The sequence below is a fragment of the Phodopus roborovskii genome, unplaced genomic scaffold, assembly GCF_943737965.1.
Source record: "Phodopus roborovskii unplaced genomic scaffold, PHOROB, whole genome shotgun sequence".
NCBI classification, from domain to species: Eukaryota; Metazoa; Chordata; class Mammalia; order Rodentia; family Cricetidae; genus Phodopus; species Phodopus roborovskii.
Window position 1 is genome coordinate 414,786 of NW_026125911.1, and position 27,815 is coordinate 442,600.

Here is a 27,815-nt window from a genome sequence, read left to right on the forward strand (position 1 = left end):
TGTTACCCGGTTGTCTAGGGCGTTGGCTCAGTCTTGTTCAGGACACCGGAGGAGACGGTCGCAGAAAGGGAGACAGCAAGACAGTCCACTCCCTCAGCCCCCAGCCCTTGGGGGCTGACGGGTAGCCATGGACTTGTACCTAAGCAACTGTTTAAAGGCTGCTGAGGCTGCTGCCTCAAAAGCAGCTTCCAGTAGCCTAAAAACTGACAAAGAAACTTGTAGTACCGTGAGTGTTGCCCCTCCAGTGTCCATTTGTTCATTGCCCTTCTTTCTTGGTCAGGGCAGGTTTCAGGACAGCGACTAGAATCAAGGGAAAAGAGTCTGGGCTGAGGGGCGGGAACAGAACAGAATATTTCACTACCGTGCCTCCCACCTTCTGACCAGGGCAACAGGTGACTCAAGGTGTCACAAGCTTGGAAGAACCCAGAAGTAGGGTGGTACCTTAGGAAGTGGGGAGGTAAAGTCTTCTTGGTTTGTAACCAGGCAGTTCCTTTCGCCCAAGTGCCTAGCAACCTGTGTTGTGCTATCTGCTTGAAGTGTGACACAACTGATATGAACTAAATGAACACTTCTTAGTAGAAAAGCAAACATTTTCATTTTCTTTTCCACAGAAGAGACAGAAACCTGTCATCCCAAAGATCGGACCATCTAGTCTGTTGGATTTGCCTCTTGGGGCCAAACTGCCAATTATCCCAGGAAGTACTAATATATTCTATACGACAAATATAAGTGAAAGGGTAAACTACATTTTAATGGTGTTTAAGTGTTTTTCTTTACTCTTTTTAGCCATTAAATTTGTAACATTTTGTTATGATTGCAGTTTGTCTATCACCTTCAGTTTTGCACAAATGGAATTAAATGAGCTACAATGTTTTAAAGTCCTTAAATTTACTTTAATGATAGAAAGACCCAGAAATAACTGCAATCACTCCATAAAGACTTCTCTCCAACCTTGGCATCAACTTGACAGCTTACCTTTCTGGCCTACACATATACAACATGCTGATCTCTGCCTGTGGGTCTTGGTTCATCTGGTTGCTGAAACTTAGTGTAACTCTCTTGGCTGACAATCCATGTTACAGGAATTGGACTGCAGTTGAGGCTATAGATATATCAAGCACAGAGTTCATAAATAATATCCCACCTGCCACTCTAATGTAAAAATTAGCCTGGAACAGAACAGGGAAGTTCAAAGTTATGATACATTTACCCAGATCAGCCTATTGTATTCCTTCACTTCAGTTTTTGCATGTATATTTTATTTTCAATGGACTTTCTACTTATTTCAATAAACTGCTGATTAAAAGTGTGATTTCATGAATTTTTGCTTTTGCAATAATTTCAAATATGTTTCTTTTTGCAGCTTTACCAGCCTTCTTTCGGATTTAACCTTAATGATCCATATTGTAAACTCATGGAAACCACCTACAAAAGTCTTCACGATCCACACCTAAAAGCATACTTCAAACGAAAAGACATCCTCAAGAAGCTAAAACAGGGAGGATACATCACCAGCAATAACAAAGTGCGTTGAGATCTGCTTCTGATGAACAAAAATCTAGGCACTTTCTAGGTACTTCAGTACCTGGGCCAACTTCTAGTTGACCACTAGCAGATATTACTGAACAAAGTCAATAAAATGCTTAGTATCGGGTGACTCTTTTTTCTTGTAAAAACTACTTTATAGTTGACAATTTTTCAATGATAGGAAAAGATAATTACCAAACAGTTTTTGATTTATAAACACACTGACATTTTCATGTCTCCAGAAATAATTTTGAGTTGAAACTACACTAGTGAAATATTAAGACATTTTCTGATGTATCATCAACTGTCTAGAGATACTGACAACAAAAATGTAACAAAAAATGCATTATTATACTTGATCCTAAAATTGTTACTAAAATGAATATTCTTATTCTCTTCTATAAGCATGTTATAATTTTATAATAATGTTTTTCATTTTTGGATTTGTAGGTCATATGTTCCTTAAAAGAGCTGAACAAATACAGACAATATCTTACCACTTTAAAAATTGACTTTGAACGAAATTATATAAGAGAACAAGTAAGTTAAATATTTTTTGTTTGATTTAGAATGAAAAATTGTGAAAAGCTAGGCCCTTTGCACAATATTTCCATAAAATATTCCAGGAAAAATTCCCTATAAAGAATCTGTAAAAGATAGAGAGCCCGTTTGATTTTTACATATAAAATGTTTATTTGTGGGATGGGACTGTGCAAGGCCTAAAAACAGGTTAGAAGAATTAACAGTTTGTAAAACTCAAAACATTTACTTAAAATTAAATTTAAAAAAACAGATCAAAGGATAAGTTTATTTCTATCAAGTATATAACATCCAATAATATTTCCTTGCAGAAAATTATAGAAAATCAAATGAACAAACTGAACGAAGAAAGACGAGCCTGTGACGACGCTGCTGCTGCTGAATTTCAGCAGTGGTTGTTACAAGAAGGGAAAAAACCTTGCCCTTATGAAGACCGATTAATAAAACTCAGGTTTGTGTATATTTCCTGGGCACATCATAGACAACCAAAACTGCAAAAACACTTGAAAGAATCGGAGTCATAAAGGTGCTAGATACACTTAAGCCCCTCAGCATTTTCAACAAGGAGAATAAAAAAGGTACATCAAGGAGGGCCTTAGAGATAGCAGCTAAGAGCACTGGCTACTCTGCCAGTGGACGAGGGTCTGATTCCCAGATCCCACATGGTGGCCCATAAGTATCTGTAACTCCAGTTCTAAAGGATCTGATGCCTTCCAACGGCACTGCATGCATGTGGTACACAGAATTACATGCAGACAAAACACCAAGACAATTTTTAAAATTTTTTAAATGATAAAAATTACACCTAGAGGTACAGGGATTGGGAACCTTGGTACTAAGGTTGGAACATAAGTTTCCACCTGAGAAACTGGAGCCACCAGGAGCCCAAGAGGTAAGTCAAGTTCTTATCGAAGAAATACAAAATATAAGTCACCGATCTTGTGCAATCCAGGTCTGTGGTACCAGATGGGGAGAGAGCATACTTAATACATATAAAACATAAATTTAAATAAGTTATTTTAAAGCCACAATGATCAAATTGCTATAACTTTATCTAATGCTAATGTAAACATGCCATTCCTTTCTCAACTGGGGATTTTCCTTCAGCTACTATCACACATTACCATTTAGAGATCAAGCTGCAGCTTTAGAAGGTAAAGTGAGGAATTATAGGGGTTTTTTATCTTAATTGAAAGCCAGTTATTCATTATCTGGCCCTGTAAGCCATACATTCATCTCAAAGTATACCAAAGTGACAGGTATTCTGAAGGAACTATCCAGTTTACATTCCTTTGTTTCACTATTACTTAGACATTTGCGTATGATTAACAAAGAACTAGACAAAATTGAAAATACCTCAGGAAGAAGAAATACACTGCAGTTGAAGGAAGAAGACAGACAACATTGGGATAATGTTAGAAGAAAACTGAGTCTACGAAAACAAGTTGAAGAGGTGAGGATCAAATTTTGAATGGAAAGCTTCTATGGTTGTTTGATTTGTAAACAATTTTAACAGGTTCACCCTATCATTTGAAGTTATTTCAGTTTAGAAAATAAAGCCAGGCCAGCCAGAAAGATTCATTTAGAAAGGCACTTCCAAACAAAGGTACTTCCTGTACAAGCCCTTATGTCCTAAGTTCAAGTCCCAGCACATATGTGAAATTGGAAGTGAAGAGCTCACTCTACAGAGTTGTCCTTTGACCTCAGAATGCGTTCTAATGTGACTATTTGTTTAGTTTCTCTGTTAGAATATCTTTAAGAGCAGTGGATTACGTGTGATATCACACCGGAGTTAGAAATCAACACGCTTTTGCCAATATCTTTTGAGATTCATCTTTAGAGTTATTTTTTGTGCTGGATTCATGTTTATAATAACAAAATAACTTTTCTTTTCCATTTCTCTGTATCTAGCAGGACAGATCCAGTGAATAGCAGCTAGATAAGCACATTCAAAACCCAATGCAAGATTTGCTTTATTAACCCTAACCCTAACCCCAAAATATGTTAGGTCATTGATCTAATTTGCATATTGGTTGAAGAAAAAGAAAATACTTTTAAAATGAAACAGATATATGGTGACAACTGTAATGGCATTTCCCTTAGGAATGGCAAGCCAAGGAAATGACACTTCTAACAAAGATTGGAGAGGAAGTTAAGAGGGATGCAAAAGTTGAAGAACATCGCCGGAAAATCAGAGAGGAAATTAACCGAAAGGTAGTCAGTTTTGCTGGACTTGGGCTGTTCAAGAAAGGCTTTTGCCATGATTCTGTATTTTAAAGTGTGAATTTTTAGAAGGTAGTTATGATGGAGAGACTTATTCTAGCCCCAATCTGTAATTTAAGAAAGAGTTCCCAGAAAGGTAAATTTGATTGAGTTGTTACTAAAATATGCTTTTCATCCATAGCAAAGGGATTGCCTAGCATGTACAAGACCGCAGTTTAAATTTCCAGATGGCAAAAGAGAATGAACACATGCACACACGTAAACACAATTTCATGCTAAGTCATATTCATTATAAATGTATACATCTCCAGACAGGGACAAAGATCTACTTCAGTTACAACATCACATGTGAAATAATCAGGGTTGTATTTTTACTGACAGGTTTCTATTTGAATTTGAAATATATCTAATGTATTTTCTAATATTTTATAGAAACAAGCAATGCTTCAGAAGAGAATTGCCTACCATTTACAAAAGCTGCAAAAGAAAGACAGTAAAGAAAAGCAGGAAACAAATATTTCTGAAAGCAGAAAACAATCTGAAACAGGTGAGAGATATAGGAGAGAGATAATAAAAGCCATAGTAGATAAGTGGAAGCTGAACACCAATATTCTATATTAGTGTTTTTATAAAAGCACCTTATGGTGATATGATTTTTTTAAAAGGCCCCTGCAAAAGTAAGTACTAGGAGCCCCCAGTACCTATGTCAGGCACTAGGTGGTGCACTTTCCAGTAACAGGTCCAGTTATCAAAAATATGAGTGTGATGCATAGAGCTGACAAGTAAATACATACTTGTTTTGTTTGTTTTGTTTTTGAGACAAGGTTTCTCTGTGTAGCTTTGAAACCTGTTCTGGAACTACCTCTTGTAGACCAGGCTGGTCTCGAACTCACAGAGATCTGTCTGCCTCTGCCTCCCAAGTGCTGGGATTAAGGTGCATGCCACCATTGCCGAGCTGTAAATACATAGTTTAGCAAACAGCCAGGAAGCGGAGATAGCTTGTATTTCAGATAAGAAATGCAGAAAGTAAATGAGAAGTAAATTGAGGCAGGCAGTAAGAAAACATTTAAAAATGAAGAAAAGTTTAACAAGCCAGTAAGAGCAGGCAGAAAAAATCAAGTGAACATAAAATGAACAAAGAAAGTAGTAGGAAAAGGGAACAAAAAAAAATCTTGAAAAAGAGGAAACATTTAGTAGGCAAAAGTGATACAAAAAGAACTAATGACAAGAAGAGAGAGAAGAAAGAAAATTGAACAAAAAAATGCAGTAGACTCCAGTATTAATCAATTTATGGGAGTAGGGAGAGATGAAGACAAAAAGAGAGAGAGAGGAGGGGATAGAGAAGGAGGAAAGGTAAACAAGGAAGGAAGAGGTGGTAGGAAGAGTCGAAAGGAAGATTGTGATGGCAAGAAAGGGGGTTGAAAAGGATTAATAAGAAAGGAATTCCAGTACATTTGCAAAAGTTTGCAGGGTTTATCCCAGAGACTTCAGCTCTACAAAGTTAAAGAAGTGGAGCAGTTTTTTTTAAAGTAAGTAAAAAAAAAAAGAAAGGTAAGGAGGGAAAGAGGGGACTGTAAGTTACAAAGGGAAAGAGGCTGGGAGGAAGGGACATGGTAATGTTTAAAAGGAAATAAGAAGAGGAGACAGCATGCTTTTTTATCCTACCTGTGGAAAGGCTTGGATAAATAATTTACAAAGATGCTGTCTGAAAGAGGAAGAAAGAGAAAATGAAGGAGGGAAGGAGGAGGAAGGGAGATGGAAAGAGAGTGGAGGGAAGGGAAAGAGAAGAGGGGAGAAAAGGGAAGGAGGAAAAGAGGAGGAGGGGATGGGAAAAGAAGGAAAGAAGACAGAACAAGAAAGGGAAGAAGAATAACAGGGTAGATGACAGGGACAAGAATGGGAAGAAAGGGAAGGAGAGAAGAAGGAAGGAAAGGAGGGAGTAGGGAGGGGAAAGATGAGAACAAGAGGAAGAGAAGAAAGAGGAAAGAGGGAAACATGGGAGGAGGAAAGAGTAAAGACGGGAAGAGGAAATAAACATGGAAGGGGGAAAGAGTAAAGACGGGAAGAGGAAATAAACATGGGAGGAGGAAAGAGTAAAGACGGGAAGAGGAAATAAACATGGGAGGGGGAAAGAGTAAAGACGGGAAGAGGAAATAAACATGGGAGGGGGAAAGAGTAAAGACGGGAAGAGGAAATAAACATGGGAGGAGGAAAGAGTAAAGATGGGAAGAGGAAATAAACATGGGAGGGGGAAAGAGTAAAGATGGGAAGAGGAAATAAACATGGGAGGAGGAAAGAGTAAAGATGGGAAGAGGAAATAAACATGGGAGGAGGAAAGAGTAAAGACGGGAAGAGGAAATAAACATGGAAGGAGGGTGGGCAAATATGGGAAGAGGGAGGGGAAAGATGGAAGGAGAATAAGTGGGAGGAGGGAGAGGAGGGGGGAGGAGGGAGGAGGGGGAGAGGAGGGAGGAGGGGGAAGAGGGGAGAGGAGGGAGGGAAAGAGTGGGAAAAGGGAGGGAATACATGGGAGGAAGGAAGGAAGAGATGGGAGGAGGGGGAGAGGAGGGAGGAGTAGGGAGGTGGGAGTGAAAAGAAAGGGCCGAAAGGAAGGAGGGAGATGGAGAAAGAGGAGAGGAAGGAAAGGAGGGAGAAAGTGCAGAAGCAAGGGGAACTAGCAAGAATGGGGAAGAAAGAGAGGGGGAAGAAAGCCAAGGAAATAGAAAGGAAGGAAGGAAAATTCAAAGACAAAGAATAAATAGCAAGGAGAAGAAAGAAGGAGGAAAAACAAAGTCACGGGGAACAAGAAAGAATTGTGGGAGAAATGCTCGAAAAGCAGTCAATGAGTAGTTCAGGCCTTGTGAGGGGAACGGGGTCCGTTTTTATTTAAACAGCTATGTAGACAGATTAATAGGTCTGAATTTTAGGGGGAAAATAGACAGAAAACATGGCAGGAAAAGATTCAAAAATAAGGCAAGCAAAGAAAAAATTTAAGAGGAGGATCCAATAGAATGCGAACCCATAAAAGGAAACAGGAGGAGAAAGGGAGGATGGAACAGATGAAGAATAGCCTACAGGAGGGGAGGGCAGAAGAAAGAAAAGCAAAAGAACACTTTCAAGAAGCAAACATGAACAAAACAACAAAAAGTAAAGGGAGAGGAACAAACTGAAACGAATGGTAGAGGGAATGAATGGAGCAGTAGGGGCTATCAGGTAAAGTAATGGTCACAATGCGAAGAAGAAAGGACTGGGACTAGTGAGGTCAACTACAATATGGGTAGGACCCCTTTTGAAAAGCCACTAAAAGAGTCGAAAGGAAATAGAGATTACGATAGGTAGATAAGGTAGGCGAGAACAAAGAGTAAGTATATGAAGAAAGCCCTCAAGAGAACAAGAAAATCAAGCCAAACAAGATAAGGGGATTCGAAATGTAAATAGATAAAAATACACAGGTGATTTCACAGGAAAAAAAACAAACCAGCATAGACTGGATTCTAAACAGAAGCTAGTAAATTAAAACAATATAAAAATGGAGGAGGGGGTTGGTGGCACAGGCCTTTAACCCCAGCCCTCGGGAGGCAGAGACAGGCGGATCTCTGTGAGTTCGAGACCAGCCTGGTCTACAGAGAGAGTTCCAGGACAGGCTCCAAAGACACAGAGAAACCCTGTCTCAAAAAAAAAAAAAAAAAAACAACAACAACAAAAAGGAGAAGGGAAAGCAAATGCTTAACAGCAGCCTGTGGAGCCAGAGAGATGGTTCCCTGATGAAGAACATTTACTGTTCTTTCAGAGGGCAAAGCTTTGTGCCGACACCCACATCAGGTGCCTCATAGACACCTGTATCTCCAGATCCACGGATCCAGCACCCTCATCCGGTCTATGCAGGCACCTTAATACTTGAGGCACACATACATACAGTCTGTCTCACACACACACACACACACACACACACTGACTAACCTAACAGGAGCTCATACATGGAGGAAGAAAAGGGGAGCCAAGGAGCGAGAGTGACAGGAAAAGTAATGAAGGCATGGGAAGAAAGGAGAAAAATGGAGACTACTGAGCAAGAGAGAGGAAGTGGTCAGAGAAAGCAAGAAAAGAAAAGGCTAGGTGGGGAAAGGGAACGTAGAAAAATGAGTAGGAAAATGCACAGGTTTTAAAATTTGGGAATCTGATCATGAAAGAAAAGTGTAAAGGAGCAAGGAAGTGAGATAGATTTGAAGCAGTAACAGAGGTTTACTAATGCCTTAAAAGGGTGAAGCCAGGTAATGAGGAGATAGCTCAGCAGTTAAGACAAGCGACACCTGGGGGGACCCAGGTGTAATTCTCAGCTTTCACCACTGAAATTCCAGAGCCAGTGATAGGAAGCGTTTTTCTGGCCTCAGGGCACCAAGCATGTTCACACATTTGCCAAAACACCTGTATACATAAAAAATAATAAAATGCTTTTCAAACCAACGCTTACAAAAGTAGTTAAAAGAAAAGATGGGAAGAAGAAATTAGCATGTGGAGCCAGTAAAAAGACAATGTGAAAAAATGAAAGGCACAAGAAAGACAGGAGGATAGAATTATGAGTAATAAAGGAAATGAAGATCAAGGGAAAGGAAGGTGAGGAAAGAGGAAGGTGAAGAAAAGTAAAAAGAAGGAAACAAGAAAGACGGGAAAGGGGAGGGAAGGGGGAGGAAGGGAATAATAAGGAATAATCTTCAAAAAGGATGTCAGACAAGCAAGACATGGCACAGATATGTAATCCCAGACTGGGTGGGTGGATGCAAGATGATTATGCATTCAGGGCCAAGATGGGCTACATAGTGAGTGCCAGGCCAACCTGGGCTACATAGTGAGTGCCAGGCCAGCCTGGGCTACATAGTGAGTGCCAGGCCAACCTGGGCTACATAGTGAGTGCCAGGCCAGCCTGGGCTACATAGTGAGTGCCAGGCCAACCTGGGCTACATAGTGAGTGCCAGGCCAGCCTGGGCTACAAAGTAAGACTCTCAACAATCAGAAGAGGAAACCAAAAGTTATGTGGAGAAGAGAGAAGAGTGTTGAAAGAGGAGTAAGCATGGAAAAGCAAGTTCAATTTTTGGTGAACGTCTAAGGTTTAAGAGCAGATAGTAAGATATAGAACAATAAATGATTGGCTTAAATAGGTAAGACTGTTAAAAGAGAAAAATAAAATATTTAAAGGGGTCTTTGCACGGAAGTAGTAAAAGAAAAGAAAAACAGAAGCCATGAAAGACAGTAAAGAAGGAAAGGGGATTTTATAAAACCATGAGCCAGCCAGCAGTTAAAACAGTGTTCTCAGGGCAACTGCAATAAAAGTAAGTCTCCCTACAGACCATGGGCTAGTGGAGTAGAGCGGAGCTTGGCTGATGCAAAATTCAGGAGGAATTTCAGAGGAGAAGGGCAGAGGGCGGGGAGGATTAGTTAAAGGGACCTAATGACTTTTGCTGAAGGCAGAGCCGGGTGATAGGATACCCCCTGAGGAACAGTAGAGCACAGGACACCAGGAGCGGGACTGGGAAAGTGGTGTCTGGACTGATGCAGCAAGGTTCAAGCGGGGTTGTCTACGGAAGTTCACTGATGGGCCTAGCAGAATCTTGGCCAATAGAGAGAAACATCAGTAGATCAAGGAAATACAGACAGTGGTTGCAACAGCTGTGTTGGGGGTGAGATGTAGATTCAAGGGCAGACTTTAAAGGGGAAATTCGGGGCCCAAGGATGTGGGCTCAGGCCCTCCTTTCCACTCCCAGAACTAGAAAATGGAGGGGAGGAACTGTAGTGATGTAGGAAAATAAATAAGCAATGCAATCCAAGTCAGAAAATTAGGAAAAGAAAATGGAAGACAGGAACAGAAAGGCAAGAGGAAAGGGGTATGAAAGACATGTAAAGTCAGGGAAGGAGAAAGAAAAGATGGGCAGCCTGCACGCAGGCAAAAACTAAAAGGAAGTGAGAGTTAAGGAGACATAGAAAAGAGAGGAAGGGAGGTATTTAGGAAGAATATAGTAGAACAGTTTTTAAAGAGGCACATAGCCTTGGTAATGAAGAGGAAGCTACCATTTAAAAGCCTACAAAACACAAAGCTAAGAAAGATGTTTGGCAGTTCCGAAGGTGAGTGATTGCTTTGGTAGAAATGCAGTTGTTGGAACTTTAAAAACGGAAGCCAGTAAGAGAAAATACTGGTATGAGATAGGGAGAAAAGGAAGGGGTGGGGAATCAATTGATTCAGTAAACTAACTGGTAATTGTAGAAAGGAAAGTATGCTATCAGTCTCTGGTCAGTTGTGTTGAACCTCTTACAATATGAAGGAGAGGGAATGTAAGACTGAGTTGGTGAGACCAGTATCACAGTGCAATTTTATGGTAGGGGACAAATCTTAGAAGTAGGAGTCAAGAAAAGAAAAAAACAGAAAATGGATCATTGATGATTGATAGATAAGTAGATGGTAGGTAGGTAGGTAGGTAGGTGGGTGGGTGGGTGGGTGGGTGGGGGGTGGGTGGGTGGGGGGTGGGTGGGTAAACGGTGGTAGGCAAGAAAAGGAAAAACATAAAAGTTAGAGTTTAGTAAACTAGTATATAAAACAGAGTGAGGCAAAGGGGAGAGAAGACTTTTAGAGGTGAGAGATGGAAAGACCAATGCAAATGCAATGCCAGCAGGCAGTAAACTGTAGTGGTTACAGTTAAAAGTTGCTGGGGCCCTAGGATCCTGTCCTCTGGACAATAAAGAATGAAGCACTTGAACTTAAATTGAGTGCTTCAACCAATGCCATTTATTAGAAAGAGAAATCCCTAAAGCATGAGGGGTTCCAAGAGAGGACACCATTAAGTGACACGGGATATGTGCTTTTAAACAGTCACAGAATGTTAAGAGGAAAAGTGGGAAATTGTGATTAAGGAGTTTAAAGGTGACTTGTCATTCGATGCACAAGAGTATAGATTTCTTTCCTAACACCAGCACTCCATAATTTGCTACTATATTTTTTTTTTTGATTCATAAAGCACCTGTAAGACTTCTCGTGGGACACCTGGCACTGGTGTCAGGAAATTTGATTGAGTAGGTGGAGTCAGGGTCTTACTGGGGCTAAGCTCTTACTGTCTAACTGTGCCCCTGCTTCAGTCCCCCACAGAACAGGTGAGGGGAGAGGAGAATTCAGGCAAATACAGCTAGGGCCACTTCAGTCTGAGAAAGGGTATTGAATATTGACTGCAGTCAGGGTACCTATTTAGAGATAAAAGGTAAAACACCCATTTCAGGTTATGTGAACAAAACCATCGCAGTCTGATGGATCTCACAACACAGTAAACTCAGAAGTGAGAAAGTTTAAAGACCTCCAAGTTTAAAGGACCACACAAGCCATTGAGTTAAGGCTTTACTGATGAGCTTTTAATGCCTGAATGGTGGAGGCCAAGTAGATTGTGGACCTTGGAGGAGATAGTGAATATTTAATTGGAGTTCAAGTGTAGTAAAAGTAGGGAATTGTCATTTGGTCAGTAGCTTTAGTGCATTTTTTTATACTTTTTTGTCAGTTGTAGTGTTTCACATCTGTCCAAGTTAAAGACTTAATGTAGGAGTTTTTTTTTTTTTTTAATTTTCACCTCTTTCACTGTACTGATGCAGGAGGCATTTAAAGAGTCAGGTAAAAGGAAAACTATATGTAACAGCAATGGACAGGCAGGTGGGAAAACAATAGGTAGAAGCTGGAATTTGAGATACAAGTCTATTCAAAGTCTCAGGAAGCACATACGGAGAAGGGTTTCAACAAAGGATAAATGAAAGAAAGTAATTTAAAAGAACTTCCAAATTGGAAGAATGAAATAAAGCAGAGAAATATAAATGATGGAGTGCAAGAGGAAAGGGAAGCAAGCAAGGTGAAAAGAACGAAATGAAATGAGAGATGACAAGACAAGCAATAAAGGAAAGGAGGGAAGGCAGATGGACGGTGAGGAGTTCAAAGTGGTAAGTGCAGAAAACGCAGAATTTAAAAAAAAAAAATGTGAGAAGGAGAAACTGGAATTCGGAAAGGCAGAGTAGTAAGAGAAGTAAAACCGGAGCTAGCAAGGAAATAGAAATTTATATAAGAGAAGATTATCCAAATACCATAAAAACGTGCAGCGATGCATCAGTGACAGCTAGACAAGAAGGAAATGAGAATGTGCGGGCGAAAAAGAAACAGGAAAATCATTGGTTTTCCGTAAGAACGCAATAAAAAGTAGTAAAGGGGAAGAAAAGAAAAATGAGAAACTTTTTCAGAGGTAAGTAGATAAAAAGCAAGTTTCATGTTAACCTGGGTTACAAATTGAGACCCTGTATGAATGATTTACAGATGAATGCCTATAACAAAGCTTTATATATATATATATGAGAGAAAACTAGTTTAAAAGGAAGTGCCAGTAAGACCATAAATTTTTAAATAGGCATGTCATCTCATATCTGTGACCCCAGCCTCTAGAAGCTAAAGAGGGACTGGTATGGTTTGAGGGCCAGTTTTGGATAGAGAATGAGACTCCTTCTAAGAAGAAAATAGCCACGGTGCAGTGTTTGTTGCCTTCTTTCCATCCCAGTACTGAAGAAGTAGAGTCAAGCAAATCTGATCGCTATGAATTTTGGCTCAACCTGATCTACATACCAAGTTCAGGCCAGCCAGGGCTACACAGTGAGACCCTGTATCAAAAATAAAATATCTAAGAAATAAATTGACAAAGGAAAGGAAAAATAAGAAAGACGAGCACAGAAAGAATATCAGAAAATAATCAGTGATTGGGGAAAGCTCAAATACAAATAATAGCATTAGAGAAGAGAGAAAAGGGGGTAAGAAATATTTCTCTAGGGTGAGTTGATAAATATTACTGCAAAAACTATTGAAAGTCAGAAAAAAAGAATTACATAAGTTCTAAATGGGGAGGATATTTTAAATGTTAGGAGCAGGGAAAAATAGAGTTATCTGATAGTTAATCAGTGGACACTTTGTGTAGCTGACAATTCTCCAGTGTGGTTCACAACACTGACTTCCCCACAGGCTCTGCCAGTGTAGTCATGGCTATACTTTGCCTTTCCAGTGAGGTCCTGAGCAGATCTTAGGCTATTCATGTGCTCCTGCTAGCCCTTGCTCACTATCTCTGCCTCCTCCTTTTTCTGCTTAGTAAACTACGCATACGGGTTGCTGACCTGAAGTTCCATGGATTTCTCTGAAGCCTGTGGGCCTATGAACCTCCTAAAGAGCAAAGCCAGTGCCAGTGTGCTCCCTTTGGTCTTGGACCTTTTAGACCTACAGTAATATGTCATGCCACTGGGAACAGATGTATTTTATTAGCCACATGAAATTCTGCAGCACCAGAGTTTTCTACATTGTTATCTTGGGCCTTTTGGAAAAGCACCACTGAGTAGTAGTTGTCATTTTAATAGTTGACATTTTATCTTTTTGTCATCTCCACACTGTTAAAAATAAATGTCTTTTTTTTTAAAGCTTCTTCAATAACCCCCAAAAGATCAAGTCTCGCTGAGCAGAAAACGTCTCAAGAACATATGGAACGAAAACGTAACTAAAATATTATGATTGGGAATTAGTATTTAGTGGGAATACTGGATTTGGTAATGAGCCTTATGCTTATAATGCAGAAAAATCCTCTATCCTTTTCCATCAAATAGTGTCTTGTGGGTAACACTCATGAACAACTGTCACCATCTTCACTTCTCTTGACCAGACTCCCTGGTGTTATGCCACACACACACACACACACACACACACACACACACACACACACACACACACACACACCCCAGGGCAGGGTACACCACTTTGAGCACCGAAATCTCCAAACCCCGATCAGAACTGTCACTTTCTCATGACTCCCCCTACCAAGCTTGTCTCTGTGCTGTTCTGGATGAGTACCTGAAGCCGCTCTTTAGTATATGCCTCTGTTGATGGCGTTCCTTTGTCTCACCTGGAGAGCTGTCCTTCCTGATTACTCAACAGAAGCTCTCCTGTGAGCTTAAGGACCAAGACCACTGTCCGAGTGCTTTTTTAGTCCTCACCTTCCCCTGGCTTTGAGACACACAGGAACATGTGCCATTGGCAGCAGAAAGATTTAATTCACCACATACGTTTATGCAATAGCACAGAGTTCCTCATTATTGTCCCCCAGCTTCTTTTCGGAAGCCACAATTGAAAAGTAGCTATGCTAACATTTGTTATTTTATCATTTTGCCTTCACCACTGCTAAAAATAACTTTTTTTTTATAGCATCTACATCAAGTATGAGGACAAGTATCTCTGACCAAAGACTGTTACAAGATTCAAGAGAGTCAAAATGTAACTATTGTTCTGCAATTGGAATTTAATAATTTATAAGACCTGGTGACAATCACCCCCGCTTAGCATGCTCATGAAGCCACTGTCCCCATCTATCAAATAATGACTGCTGATAGTTTGCCAATGGCGCTATCATCCATGTTGCCCTGTAGATTAGACTCTGGAACTGCTCAATCCCTGTGGCTTTCTCCTCATTCCCATGAGCAGGGAGGCCCATGCTGTACAGCTGACAACTCTTCAAGTCAGTTGAGAACCCTCCCAATTACCGAGCCTGCTTCTATAATTTTCCTGATTCAGAAGATCCTGGGGCAGATTTCCAGTCATGCCTCCACTGCTGCTATCCTTTGCTCCAGCAGCTCTGCCTCCCAAGGAGGCTTTTACCTCCAGGGCTACTGCTGTCTCAACAAGTGACTGTTGAATGGAAGCTCTGCTAATACTTCATTTAGTACAACTAAAGTCTGCCAGTGAGCTTTCTTCCTCCCTCCCTCCCTTAGGCTTTGGGTGCTTGAGACCTCTAGTAAGATCTTGTCACTTGCAGCAGAAAGACTTCATTCACTACAGGCATTTTGGCGTGAATAGAACGATGCCCACTCTTGTCTCCCTGGTCCTTTTAGAAAAACATAACTGAGTAATAGTCAGTGATCCTTTTAATATCTGTGATTTTTCTAATTTTGTCTCCATTGCTAAAAACAACTATTTTCTTGTTGTTTTTGTTGTTGTTTAAAGCTACCTCACAAACTACAAAAGCCAGTTTTGAAGAAGAGAAATCTTCATTTTACGAACTTCTGGAAAAAAAATGTAATTAAAATTTTATGAGTAGAAATCAGTAATTTGTGGGACTACCACGCAAAACGCAGAAATCCTCCATGCCTTTCCATCAAATGGTGCCTTGGGGGGGGGGGTAATGCTTAGGAACTGTGTCGCCTTCTCCACTGCCCCTGAATAAATACCTTAATTGCTCAGTTAGTGGTGTTCTCTCCATACCCCCAGAGCATGGCACACCACAGTTTGCAAACCCCAGTCAGAACTGTCACTTTCTCATGACTCTCACTACTGAGCTTGTCTCTGTGCTGTCCTATTTCCAGTGAGACCCTGGAGCCACTCTTCAGTGTGCGTCTCTGAAGATGCCGTTCCTTTGTTTCACCCGAAGAACTGTTCTTCCAGATTACTCAACAGAGGCTCCCCTCATGCATCTGAAACCCGTGCTTTCTCAGTCCTCACATTCCCTTGTATTTGAAATACACAGGAACATGTGCCATTGGCAGCAGAAATATTTAATTTGTCATTTATATTCCAGTATCATAGACTGTCCCCTGGTTCTTTTAGGCAGGTCCAATTTGGTGGTTGCTGTCATTATAACATTTGCCTTGATATCATTTATTCTTCTCCACTGTTAATAATAAATGCCTCCCCTTTTAAGTTTCTCCAACAGAGACAAGGAGATCAAGTTTGCCCGATGAAAAGACATTTCAAGAATTTTTAGAACCTAAAGGTAATTGAAATTTTATAATTAGAAGTTAGTAATTTGTGGGGATTCTTAATTTGGTAATATAAAGATCTCTTCTAACTACAAGTTAGAAAACATCCTCTATCCCCATGCAAGATGGAGTATTTGGGGTACTGCTTACTAAGAGGAGCACTACTCTGTGCCCTCTGAGGTAGACTCCCTCAGAGGTACTGATCCCAAAGTGCTCCAGAGTAAAATAGGTCTCATCTTGTGGGTGACAATTCCGCAAGGCCAATTTAATGACCCTGATATTCCCAATAGTCCTTTCTGTACTCCCTTTGCTAATGTGATTCTCCGGCAGCTCTTTGTTCGGCCTCTGCCTCTGCCCCAGCCACACCGTGCTAAGCAGCTCTGCTTACCAAGAAAGTTTTACCTCAAAAAAATCCATTCTTCTACTCAGGTGTATCCTATCTGGGACCAGGGGCAGCTATGAATGCTGCTGGATACAAAATTATAAACTTACTTAAGACACTAAAAGATTCTTCTTGCAATATTGTGAGTAACACAACTGCACATTTCTCAAGTACGAATACTGCAGATAACAAGCAATGTGACCAGATATCATAGACACACCTGCCTCGACAACTGTCCTTTCATGTTGCTGAACAGATATTCTTCTGATACTTGTGAAACTTGCAGCCTTACCAACTTGTCATGTAACATCACATGCAAAAGAGATGGTTTAATGGCAACATGTGTTTCTGCAAAAGTAGGGTGTCCCCCAGTCTCCTTTCTCTTTTCAGAAAATTCTGATTAGTAGCTATGGTTTTACTATTGGTTGCTTTATTCCATCACCTCCACTGTTAATAAAAAAAAATGCCTGTTCTTTCTTTTAAAGATTATCATCATTCCAGTGCGAAGAAAACAAGTTTTGCTGAGCAGACATTGTTTCACGAAACTCCTGAACAAAAATGTAATTGAAAATGTTATGATTGAAAGTTAGTAATTGGTGGGAATGTAAGAGTTTGGGACTCTCTTCCGTTAAATGAAGAGGGGGGGAAACCCTCTATCAGATAATGTTGCTTTGGTAGTGCGTATGAGCAATGCTACCATCTGCACTGCCTTCTGGATTAGATTCCCTAATTCCTCAGTCAGCCTTACTCTTTCCATGCTCCCAAAATAGGGAAGCCCTCTCTTTGTAGTTCCAAGCTCAATTCAAAACCTCAACTTTCCCAAGTCTCCTGCTCCTTAAGGCATCTCCATACTTTTCTATCACCAATGAGATTCCCAAGTTAGACCTTTATTCCTCCTCTGTTGCTGCTGTTCCTTGATCACCACCTCTGTCTCCTATTTGAGGTTTTCCTCAAAATGCTTTATTGTACCTTGAGAAGTCTCCTTCTAGATTGTTGAATTGAGGATCTACTGATGTTTCTGAAACCTGTGACCCTAAGAACTTGAGAGGTTTAAGGCCCCTTGCTAATGTGCTTACTTAATTCTGTCTGCCCTAGTCTTTGAGGATTTAAGATCTACTTTTAGTCATTCCCAAGGCTACAGAAATATTATTCAGTACATATATTTTCTGTAGAAGGAACATGGTCCTCCACTCCTGTCCTCCTGGTCTGTTTGGAAAACCGCAGCTGACAAGTTGTCAATTGCCAAGTTGATATAATGTCATTGTGTGGATTTGTCAATCCCATTGTTAAAGATAGGTGTCTTTTTTTTTTTTTAAGATGGCCCAACAACTACAAAAAGAGCAAGTTTTCTCAACCAGAAATTCATTGAAGACCTTCTGGAAGCAAAATGTAATTTTTCTGCTTAGAAATAAGTAATTTATGGGAGTACTGGAGAGGGTATTGATCTCTACTGCATACAATGCAATAATCCTCTAACATATATCAAACGGTATATTGGGGAATTGCTTACTAACTTTGCTACCATCATTGTTGCCCTCTGGGTTATACTCCCTAATTACTCAATTGGTGTTGTTCTTTCCACATTCTCACAGTGGGGTAAGCTGTATTTCTGGAACACAAGTCTGCAACTCAGTTTAGAACAACGATCTCTCACCTCCGTGGTCCCTGCTACTGAACATGGTCTCTCTATATTTTCACTCCTAAAGAGAACTGAAAGAGTTCTTGAGCTTATGTTGCTGTTACCCCATGTTCAGAAGTTCTGCCTGGCAGAAAGAATTTACCTCTAACTTATTTTTTCTACCTGATGACCTTGGCTGCCATGTTGCTGTCAGAAGGTCTAATAATACTTTTGAAGCTCAGGGCTTCAGAAACCTAATATGGCCTTAGAACCCCAACCAGTCCTGTCTCAGTCCTTTGGCTTTGTGCTTTTGAGACCTACATCAACATGTCACAACATCTCTCACAGTAGAAATAGTTCGTCCCATGCTCTTTCCCATTCATGCTCTCATAGTACTTTGGGCAAAACCCAATGGAGGTCAGCCAGCTGTCATTTTAATAACGGTTGTTTTGTCATTGCTGTTTTTGAAATTGATGTCTTTTTCTTCCCCTTTAAGTTCTTTATCCAAATACTACAAGAAGAAGTTACACTGACCAGATGCTGATGGAAGACAATCTAGAACCAAAATGTAATTGAAATATTATAAATTAATTACTTCATGATTGGTAATGGTCTCTTCTGCTTAAGTATCCTCTATTTTCATCCATGAGATGTGGCATTTCCCATATAGTGCTTATGAAAAGTGTCACCACTTTTGTAGCCCTCCGAACCAGCTTCCCCAGCCAGTCGATGGGTGCTGCTGTCACCACACTACCTGAGATGATAGCTCATTTTGTTGCTGGTGACAGTTCTCCAAGCCCAGTTCAAAGCACAGTTTCCAATGCCTGGACTTGTCTTTGTGTCCTTTTGTGTCTCCTACAAGATCTAGTGTCAGACATTCAGTGTCTGCCTCTATTGATGACTCTGCTTTCTTAGTACCTGAACCTTTCAGGAAGGGTTACCCTGAATCTTTCATCCACCTGGAAACCTATACCAGCAGATATAAACAGAGGTTCTACTGACATCTTTGAAGCCTGGGCCATACAAGTCAGGAAAGATCAAGGCACCTGCCAATGAGCTTTTTTAGCCTTGCCTCTCCTTTAGCTTCAGTGGCATTCTTATCACTAGGAACAGAAGTATTTATTTACTACATATACTAATTCAACAACAAAGTTTTCCTGGGTCTTGCTCCACTGTCGTTTTAGAAAAGCCCAGCTCAGTGGCAGTCAGTGGTCCTTTAAATAGCTCCTATTTTCTCATGTTGGCAGTTCCACTGTTAACCCAACTATCTTTTCCTTTACTGACTCCATCACACACAAAGAAAACAAGTGTTTCAGACCAGAAATTACTTTATGAACCTCTCAAACTGAAATGTAATTGAAAATTTATTATTACAAGTTAGTAATTAGTTGGATACTGGATTTTGGTAATGGGCTCTTTTAATAATGCAGAAAAGGCCTCTAACCTCTTTCATCAAATGATGATTTGGGGGCAATGCTTACCAATGATCACACCATCTCTGTCATCCCCTAGTTACTTGGTTGGTGCCCTTCTTCCATATTCTCTTAAGCAGGCTATGCCACTTTTCCTAGCAGAAAATTCTCCAAGCCCAGTTCAGAACAGAGACTTACCGAAAAGCCTGTGTGTCTGTTGCTGCCACCCGTTACTGCTCAACTCTGTTTCCCAGGGAGATTTTACCCCCCAATCTCCTGTTGGGCCACCTAGAAAACTCTCCTTACACACTGTTGACAGCGGGTCTCCTGATGCTTCCGAAGCTGTGGCAATATGAACCTAGCAACAACCAAAACCTCTGCCTCTGTGCTTTCTCAATCCTGTGTCACTGGTAATAAAAATCTTTTAAGAGCCACGTATATTTCAAGAGCAACAGAATTTTCCCCACCCCTCCACCCCCATCCCCGCTCATTTTTGAAAAGTCCAACACTAGCAGTCTTTTAGTATTTGTTGTTTTATCATTTTGTCATTTTCACTGTAAAAATTAAATGTCTTTTTATTTTGTTGAAGCAGCTACACCAAATGTAAAGAAAACAAGCTTTGCTGAAGATAAGTCATTTCAACAACTTATGGAAGCAATAAGTAATTGAATTTTTATTATTATAAACTAAGAATGTGTGGGAATACTAGATTTGGTAAAGATCTCTTCTGCTTATAATACAAAAAAAGCATCTCTCTAATTCAGTTGCGTGATTTAATTTGTGTAATGCTTTTGGACAGCATCACTCTCCCTACTGCCCTTGGATTAGATGCCCTAACCCTCAAATGGTGCTGCTCTCTCCACACTCCCCCAGAGGACTAGACCACTCTGCAGCTTACAACTCTCCAAGTCCAATTCAGAATGGTGGCTTTCCCAAGCCCTTATATCTTAACATATCTCTGTACCTCCCTATTCCTAACAAGATCCAGAGGCCATTCTTCAGTCTACCTGTCTGGAACTGCCATCTATGATGCTGCTACCCACCAAGTTGTAGAGGAGGGGTAGCCACCACATCCCTTGTTCTACTTGCATAACTATCCTTCCTTAGAACTGAATGGAGGATCTACTGAAGTCTTTGAAGTCTCTGGCCCTGTGAGCCTAAGAAGGACCAAGAGCCCTGCCAGTGTGCTTTCTGGATCCTGTGCTTCCTTTGGCTTTGAGTTTTGGGACATAAAGTAACAAGTCACATCACTGACAGCAAAAATACTTTATATATACACATATATACATACATATGTACATGTATATATTTCTCAAGCTGTGTACTATTCCCTACTCTTAATCTCCTGGTCTTAGTCTAAAAGCCTAAGTAACAATCAGTTGCCATTTTTAATATTTGTTATCTTGTATTTGCCATGACAAATGTTAAAAATAAATCTCTCTCTTTTTTTTAAAGCACCTCCACAATACATAAAGAAAACAAGTTTTGCTGACCAGAAATCATCTCAAGAATCTCTGGAATCAAAACGTAATTGAAATTTATGGTCTGAAATTAATTTGTGGGAATGCTGATTTAGTGATGACCTCTGTGTATTACTCGGGATGGTGTTCTAATTTTGATATTTTTGCCTGTCTTTTGTAGACTGTGGAACACACACATGTAAAACAGTGTGGAAGACACACTGTTTTACATATAGTCTTTATGTTGCTGCACTAGTCACCAAGCTTCCTAACAATACTCCACTAGATTCTATCATTGCGGAGCCTCCCTAAATGCCCCAGATACTCAGGGAGTCTCCCTGTTGTCCTGCTTCTTCCCCCAAGTTGTTATCTGGATAAAAACATTCATGGCATTTGCTCTTAATCATCTATGTATCAGCTGCACTGACATAGGAAATAACTGTAGTCATAGATTCCCAGCCCCCTTCACACCCTACTGAATTTGAACAGGATACCCACATACTTCCAATGCGCATTAAACTTTAGGCTATACTGGATTCTATGTTCCCATGGAAGAAGAATAGGGTATTTGAATGAAACATCCTCTGCTTTTGCTGGTGCCCAGAGGAAGTCCATATCACCACTCTGAATGTCTTTGGCCAGGTGAAATTGACAGCTGAAGACTCTGCCAGCTCAGGATTTATATTCTTGTCTCCCTAGTTTGAGTGGAGCCTTCTTATATTCATGTTTCTACACCCTGACAATCCTGGTTAGATGCTGTATAATACTCAAAGTAGACCACCTCCTTAGTGGCTCCCTAGTTAGAGTCTCAGATCTTTCTAGACATACCTTTACCACAGGGTAACCAAGAATAGCGTAGGAAGGTGTAAAACTCTAGAAATATTGCCTTGTGCTCAGTCCCACTGTACAGCCAGGTTGTTGGGCCATTCCTTGGCAAGAAGAGGTCAAAGGTAGGGATGAACTAAGAGATCTCATTCCAGAGTCTTAAACAGACAGTGGGGCATTATTCCCTCTTGCTGCTCTTCATATTAACCAAGGTTCAGAATAAGCCATTTGGGAAGCCAAACTGTTAACCTTATTTTTGCCTCTCTCACTACTTTTCCATCTTCCCACTACATCTGTGCTGTTAATGGAATGGCATTTCACTAGTGATTTCCTATAAGTTATATGTCCCTTCTTTTCTGTCCAGATATCTCTTAATGACAAGCAAACCTATCTCCAGTAGACTACACGTTAGTCAGCTTTATGAGTCTGTTACAAAATACCTGAGATAAGTCACTTAAAAAGGGAACAGAGTTATTTTATATGAGAAAATCAACTCTGAAAGAAAGATTTAGTCTTACTCATAGCTTTAGAGGTTGCCATTCATGAACATTTGGAGCTGTTTCTTTGAGCTATAACATGATGAATAGGAGGGGGAAACTTCATATCAGACAAACAAAGGTAGGGAATGGGGGCTAGCATCTCAATATACCCTTCAAAGACATGCTTCCCATGACCTATTTTCCTCCAGCTCATTCCCACCTATAGGAGTCTTCACCACTCCCAGTAAGTACCATCAACTAAGGAACAAGTCTCATGCACATGAATTTTGAGGTCAATTTTGAGTTGGTCATTAAAAATACTCACTGCTATTTCAGAGGACCTGTGTTATTTCCCAGCACCCACATGGCAGATCACAACTAACTCTAGTTCTGGAAACCCCAACATCATCTTTGGCCTTTGCAGGCACTGAATATGGTGCACTTATACACATGCAGGCAAAACACTTATATACATAAATAAAATATTTTTTAAATCATCAAAACAATAGTACTATATGAGAATTTTCTGAACCAAGTAGTTCTTACTGCTACACAAAGAAAAGAAAGTTTAGGCTAATTCTAAAGGCACTTGCATAACTTGCTAGGCATCACTACTGTCTTCTTATTTTGGGATGACAGTAGTGAATGTTACTTTGGTATTTATAATGGCATTTCTCATGTAACAAATTCTAATCCCCCTAGCCTATGCTCTACCTCCAAACAGTGTGAGTGTGTGTATGTGAGAGAGAGAGACAGAGAGAGAGAGACTAGGAAAGTGTCTTTACAGTATCAAAAATGAGAACAATATTTTGAAACAGTTCTGTTGTACAATGGCTACTTCATGTCGGTGAAGCATCAAAAGCAAACACAGGAAAAGCTAGAACTTCATATCGCAAGCATATTCATTGTAAGAAGATATAGTATATAGAAAATATACAGCAGATCCTTAAATAACCCAATAAAATGCCAAAAGGCATAAACAGATTTTATGAAGAAAACATACAGATGGCAAATAAGCACATGATTGTTGTTTAACATATTTAGTCATTAAAGAAACTAAAACTACATAATGAGATCATTACATTGCCAGTAAAATGGTAACATTTAAATAACATCAGATGGGATTGGCATGACAGATCAGTGAGTAAAAGTCCTTGCCACCTCAATATGAAAGCTTGATGACCCAAGTTCTAGCCCCAGAACCCACATTAAGGTGGAAAGAAAAGAAGAAATATGCAAAGCTGTCATCTGACTCCTGAACGCATTACATATCATACAAACACATAGAAGCATGATACACATAATAACAATAGTTAAACTAAAACTTAAACAATATCATATGAAGTTATTTGCAATTACTGGAACAACTCAAGTTCCCTTACTCTGCTAGTGAAAATATAAAATGATATAGCTACCATGGAAAACAGTTTGGCAAGTTAAATTTACATCTATTACATGATCAAGCCATTCCACTCTAGGTATATACCTCAAAGAATCAAAACTATGTGTTTATATAAAGACATATACCAATGCTCATGACAGCATTATTTATAATAGTCCTTAACTGCAAACAATCAAAATACCTGTAACAAGTAGGTGGGTCAACTTGGAGACATATATAAAAGTCTACTACTCAGTAATAAAATGGAATAAACTCTCAACATAGGAATAAATCTTGATGAATTTCAAATGATTGTGCTAAATTAAACTAAAAACACTATTTTGTCTTATTCTCTTATATAAATTTTAGATATGGAAAGTAATTTATAATGATGGTAAGATGAGGTTGCCCGAGAACACGAGTAAAGAGAGGTATGAGTTACAGCAGCATAAGAAAACTGTTTATTGTAATGGAAGCCTTTGTTAGTTCTGATTATTGTTTCTTGAGTTTAATATATCAAAATTGAAGAAATTTCACATAGTAATTATATGCAGTTTATTCTACTTTAATTATAATTCAATGAACTTTCAAAAGTATATAATTTTCTTTTGATCTGCTTTAGGATCAAGCCAACATTCTCAAAATAATATCAAGGTTTTTATTAAGACATCAACAATTTCACCTCAACACAGGGACTCACGAAATACAAGAGAGCAAAAGGTAGGAAGTTGTGTCACATATGTTTTGTGTTGATGGTTAATATACCAAATTTTTGTTTGTATGGGGTAGCACCATTCCTTAACTTGATACTGTCTAGTCAGAGAATATGTAGTCCTTGGTAGGTCTTAACCTTTCTGTGACAAGGTATAGTGAATTAGCTTCATGTTTAGTGGACCATGGACTTTAGCAGGGATGAGATAATACACTGGATGATGGCGATGATCATGACCATGATGACAATGACAAATACAATAGCTAACATTTACTGAGAGTATACTGTATGTCCTGTCCTGGGCTAAACAAGAAGGAAGGAAAGGATTAAGTTAGGATAGCAAGATGGAAGATAGTTACCACCTAGTTGTAAAGCATGCATAAACAAAAACATTACAATATAGCAAAAGATTTTATTTGTACCAAAGTCAATGGGAATACAGAAGATAAAGAGACTAGTTGTTGCCTTGAGGGGTCTAAAGGGGCTTAACTACAGACAGGTTTAGTCCATTGAAACCTTGAAATATAAGTAGGGATTTTCCATTTTGATAGATGCAATGATACACTGAGGCAATATTGCAGACTGATTGAAAGTATGGGAGTATTATGAGTATGTTTTTCCTGCCAGCCTGGTCCCACAGCTGCGCCAGCCCCCAAATAACACACAAAGACATTGTATTACATATAAAGCTGTTGGCCTGTTACTAGTGTTTCTTATTGGCTAGCTCTGTCTTAAATATTGACCCATTTCTATCAATCTAAGTATCTCCACGTGGTCTTATCTTACCAGAGAGAGGAGCCAGCATTATTTTCTCTCGGTCCTACATTTTGAATCTCCTACCACTTCCCAAATCCTCCTTGTCTCTTTGTCCCACCTATCTTGTTTTCCTATTGGCCAACAGGGCTTTATTCACTAACCAATAAAAGAAACATATTTGCAGAATGACATCTCCCATCATGGGAGCATGAGCCAAGGTGATGGAGTTGAGCCTGTAGAAGTAGATTGAAGCCAGAACCTGGCTAAAGTACAAATTTATCCTCTCAGTAATGGAAACATTGAAACTTTTTTAGTTGGACTATAGGAGGAAAAAGGGAATATTTGAATTCTAAAAAATGATAATCTAGCTGCAGTTTTGTGGAAAGGGTGATAGAGAAAAGAGATTAGTGAAAAGTTAGTTCCAAGTCTTCTGGGACAGTGGAGATAAAAAGGTAGAATACAAGGACTGGGAAGATAGTTCAGTGGCAGCGTGTATGCTTAGCATGTAAAAGGACCTGTGTTCAATCACTAAGATTGAAAAATGAAAACAGTGCAAGGGCCCAAATTAAGGCAGTGGCAGTGAGGTTGAACTGAGGTAGATGGGGAAGGTGATGATGGTAACAAATTTATGTGTAGGTTTTCACAACTGCTCCCTCTCAGTGCTTGGCCTTACCTCCACATCATGGTATTGGGTTGTATTTGTCTATTCTAGTAGCTGCACTTCTTGAAGTCCAGCAATTGTCAATTTTAGTTTCAAGACATGTGCTCAATAAACCCTAGATTGCATTGGATTCAAGTCCCCTGAAGCAAAATAAACAACTCTTAAGATTTGCCATTGAGTACTAGCCGTGTGTTTAGCCAAAATATAAAATATACAAGAGAAGCAAGTTTGGGAAGATGGGGCTTTGTTTTGAACTACTTAGGTGTGGGTACCTGTGTGAGACACCAGAACCCTGGTATTATGTATTAGCATTGAGAATAGTGCTAAGGAAAGAGGTAGAGATTAAGATGTTAGATTATTGCAGAGTAGGTTAACAGTCCTTTTAGAAGCTTAATCAATAATGTGTTTTCCTTTTTAATGTTATACCATACAGCATGATAGAGAAACATCAAATCATTCACATGACAGAGGTGAGACAATGAACGGTATTCATTTTTTCAGTTAAATAACTAGTTTTGTAGTTTTTTCACGATTATAAAGTTTCGCTTTCTTTGCTACAATAAGGTTAAAACTCGGTGGTATTAATGTCACCTCTGCATTTCTGAACAGTGGCTGTGTGAACAGGGCCCTTTGGGGATTTGTAAAGCATAATGATCAGCACGGGAGTTTTGACCTGCTCCATTTGAGACCTGAGCGGGTTCACCCCTCTTTAGGCAACCCAGTGTTCCCTTGCTCTTGGGAGGTCACATATTGATGCTGAACTTAGTGCAGACACGTGATCAGCATGGCACAGTTACAGCCCAGAACTCCTGGACTCAAGCGATCCTCCTGTCTCAGCCTCCCGAGTAGCTGGAACTACAGGCATGCACCACCGTGCCGTGTAAAGTATAATGAAGTTAGGGCCTTTGCTATACAGATGGGCCAAGTTCCTCACATATCATACTACGGTTTGGGAGCTTGGTTGAAGCCCAAGAAGGTGCCTGCCCTCTACTGCTCTACTTTTCTCACAAACAACATAAATGTTGCCTATCTTCTATCTCCCAAGGGCTGGACTCGATGTTTCACAAGCCTCTGCTAGTTCTTAACAAAAGTTTCCCAATCATACACACACACACACACACACACACACACACACACACACACACACACCTACCAATGAAGAATAATAGGACATCACAACCTGGGTGGTTATCAAATCCCCCCAAATCTACTGTACACAAAGCCAAATGAACCAAAGCCCTGTTTCTCCACTCCTTCCATTCTTACCTAGGCATAAAACCTAATTCATTTGTTACTCTACTGCTTATATTTCACATCCCAAATTGTCTATGTTGTGATTTCCTTCTTAAACTCTCACAACCCCATTTGCTTTCTGTTTGTGCCACTCTGCTCTTCACTCTTGCACTAACTAGACCATCTTGGGGCAATGGTGGGCCAATGGAATTTAATAGGAAGAGGGATTTAAAAGCCATGGAATCATCCTATCTTTGAAAGTTCTGCCTTACTTTGTATAAATAACATCTCCTTGTATGTGGTGGTGTATCATTAGTAGTCTAGTCTACTAAGTAATGCAGAATCCCAGCAAGGAGGATAGTTTGCTATTTCCATATTCAATAGTACCTTTTCTTCACCCTAGGAATCAAAAGAGTCTCAATTCCTGTTCCATCTCACCCTACACATGCAACAGAAGGTTCCAGACCATCTCTTCATAATGTTCCGAAGCAAGAGGCAAATACTCCTTCTCAGAATACACATAAACAGAGCAAGTGATTTATAAAATTATGATCAAGATTAATGTAATAATTTCACTTATTAAATGATAATTTCTTTAAAAAAAAAAAAAGCTCTATGTTGTGATTCTTTGTTTGTGCTTTAACAAATAAAACTTACCTGAAGATCAGTCTAAGGAATTGTAGGGACAGGATCACACCTTTGATCTGAGAATTCAGAAGAGTTGAGAACTAGTAACTGGCTACTCTGCTTCTCTGATCTTTCAGCATTAATCCCTATATCTGACTCTGGGTTTTTATTAATAAAACCAATTAGAAT

At 39.7% G+C, this 27,815-nt stretch overlaps 1 protein-coding gene across 1 annotated transcript; it reads left to right on the forward strand.

The window, feature by feature from the left end:
* Window positions 1–46: 46 nt before the first annotated feature.
* On the forward strand, window positions 47–25,951 carry LOC127217968 (fibrous sheath-interacting protein 2). The gene is made up of 20 exons (XM_051178978.1): window positions 47–226; window positions 612–737; window positions 1,364–1,525; window positions 1,978–2,067; window positions 2,379–2,518; window positions 3,379–3,520; window positions 4,171–4,281; window positions 4,723–4,837; window positions 13,757–13,828; window positions 14,534–14,602; window positions 15,329–15,400; window positions 16,023–16,094; window positions 16,948–17,022; window positions 17,780–17,851; window positions 18,577–18,645; window positions 19,358–19,432; window positions 20,082–20,153; window positions 20,948–21,019; window positions 24,260–24,357; window positions 25,886–25,951. The coding sequence occupies exons 1-20, from the start codon at window positions 128–130 to the stop codon at window positions 25,949–25,951; spliced, it is 1,869 nt and encodes a 622-aa protein (XP_051034935.1). The 5' UTR covers window positions 47–127.
* The last annotated feature ends 1,864 nt before the right edge of the window (window positions 25,952–27,815 follow it).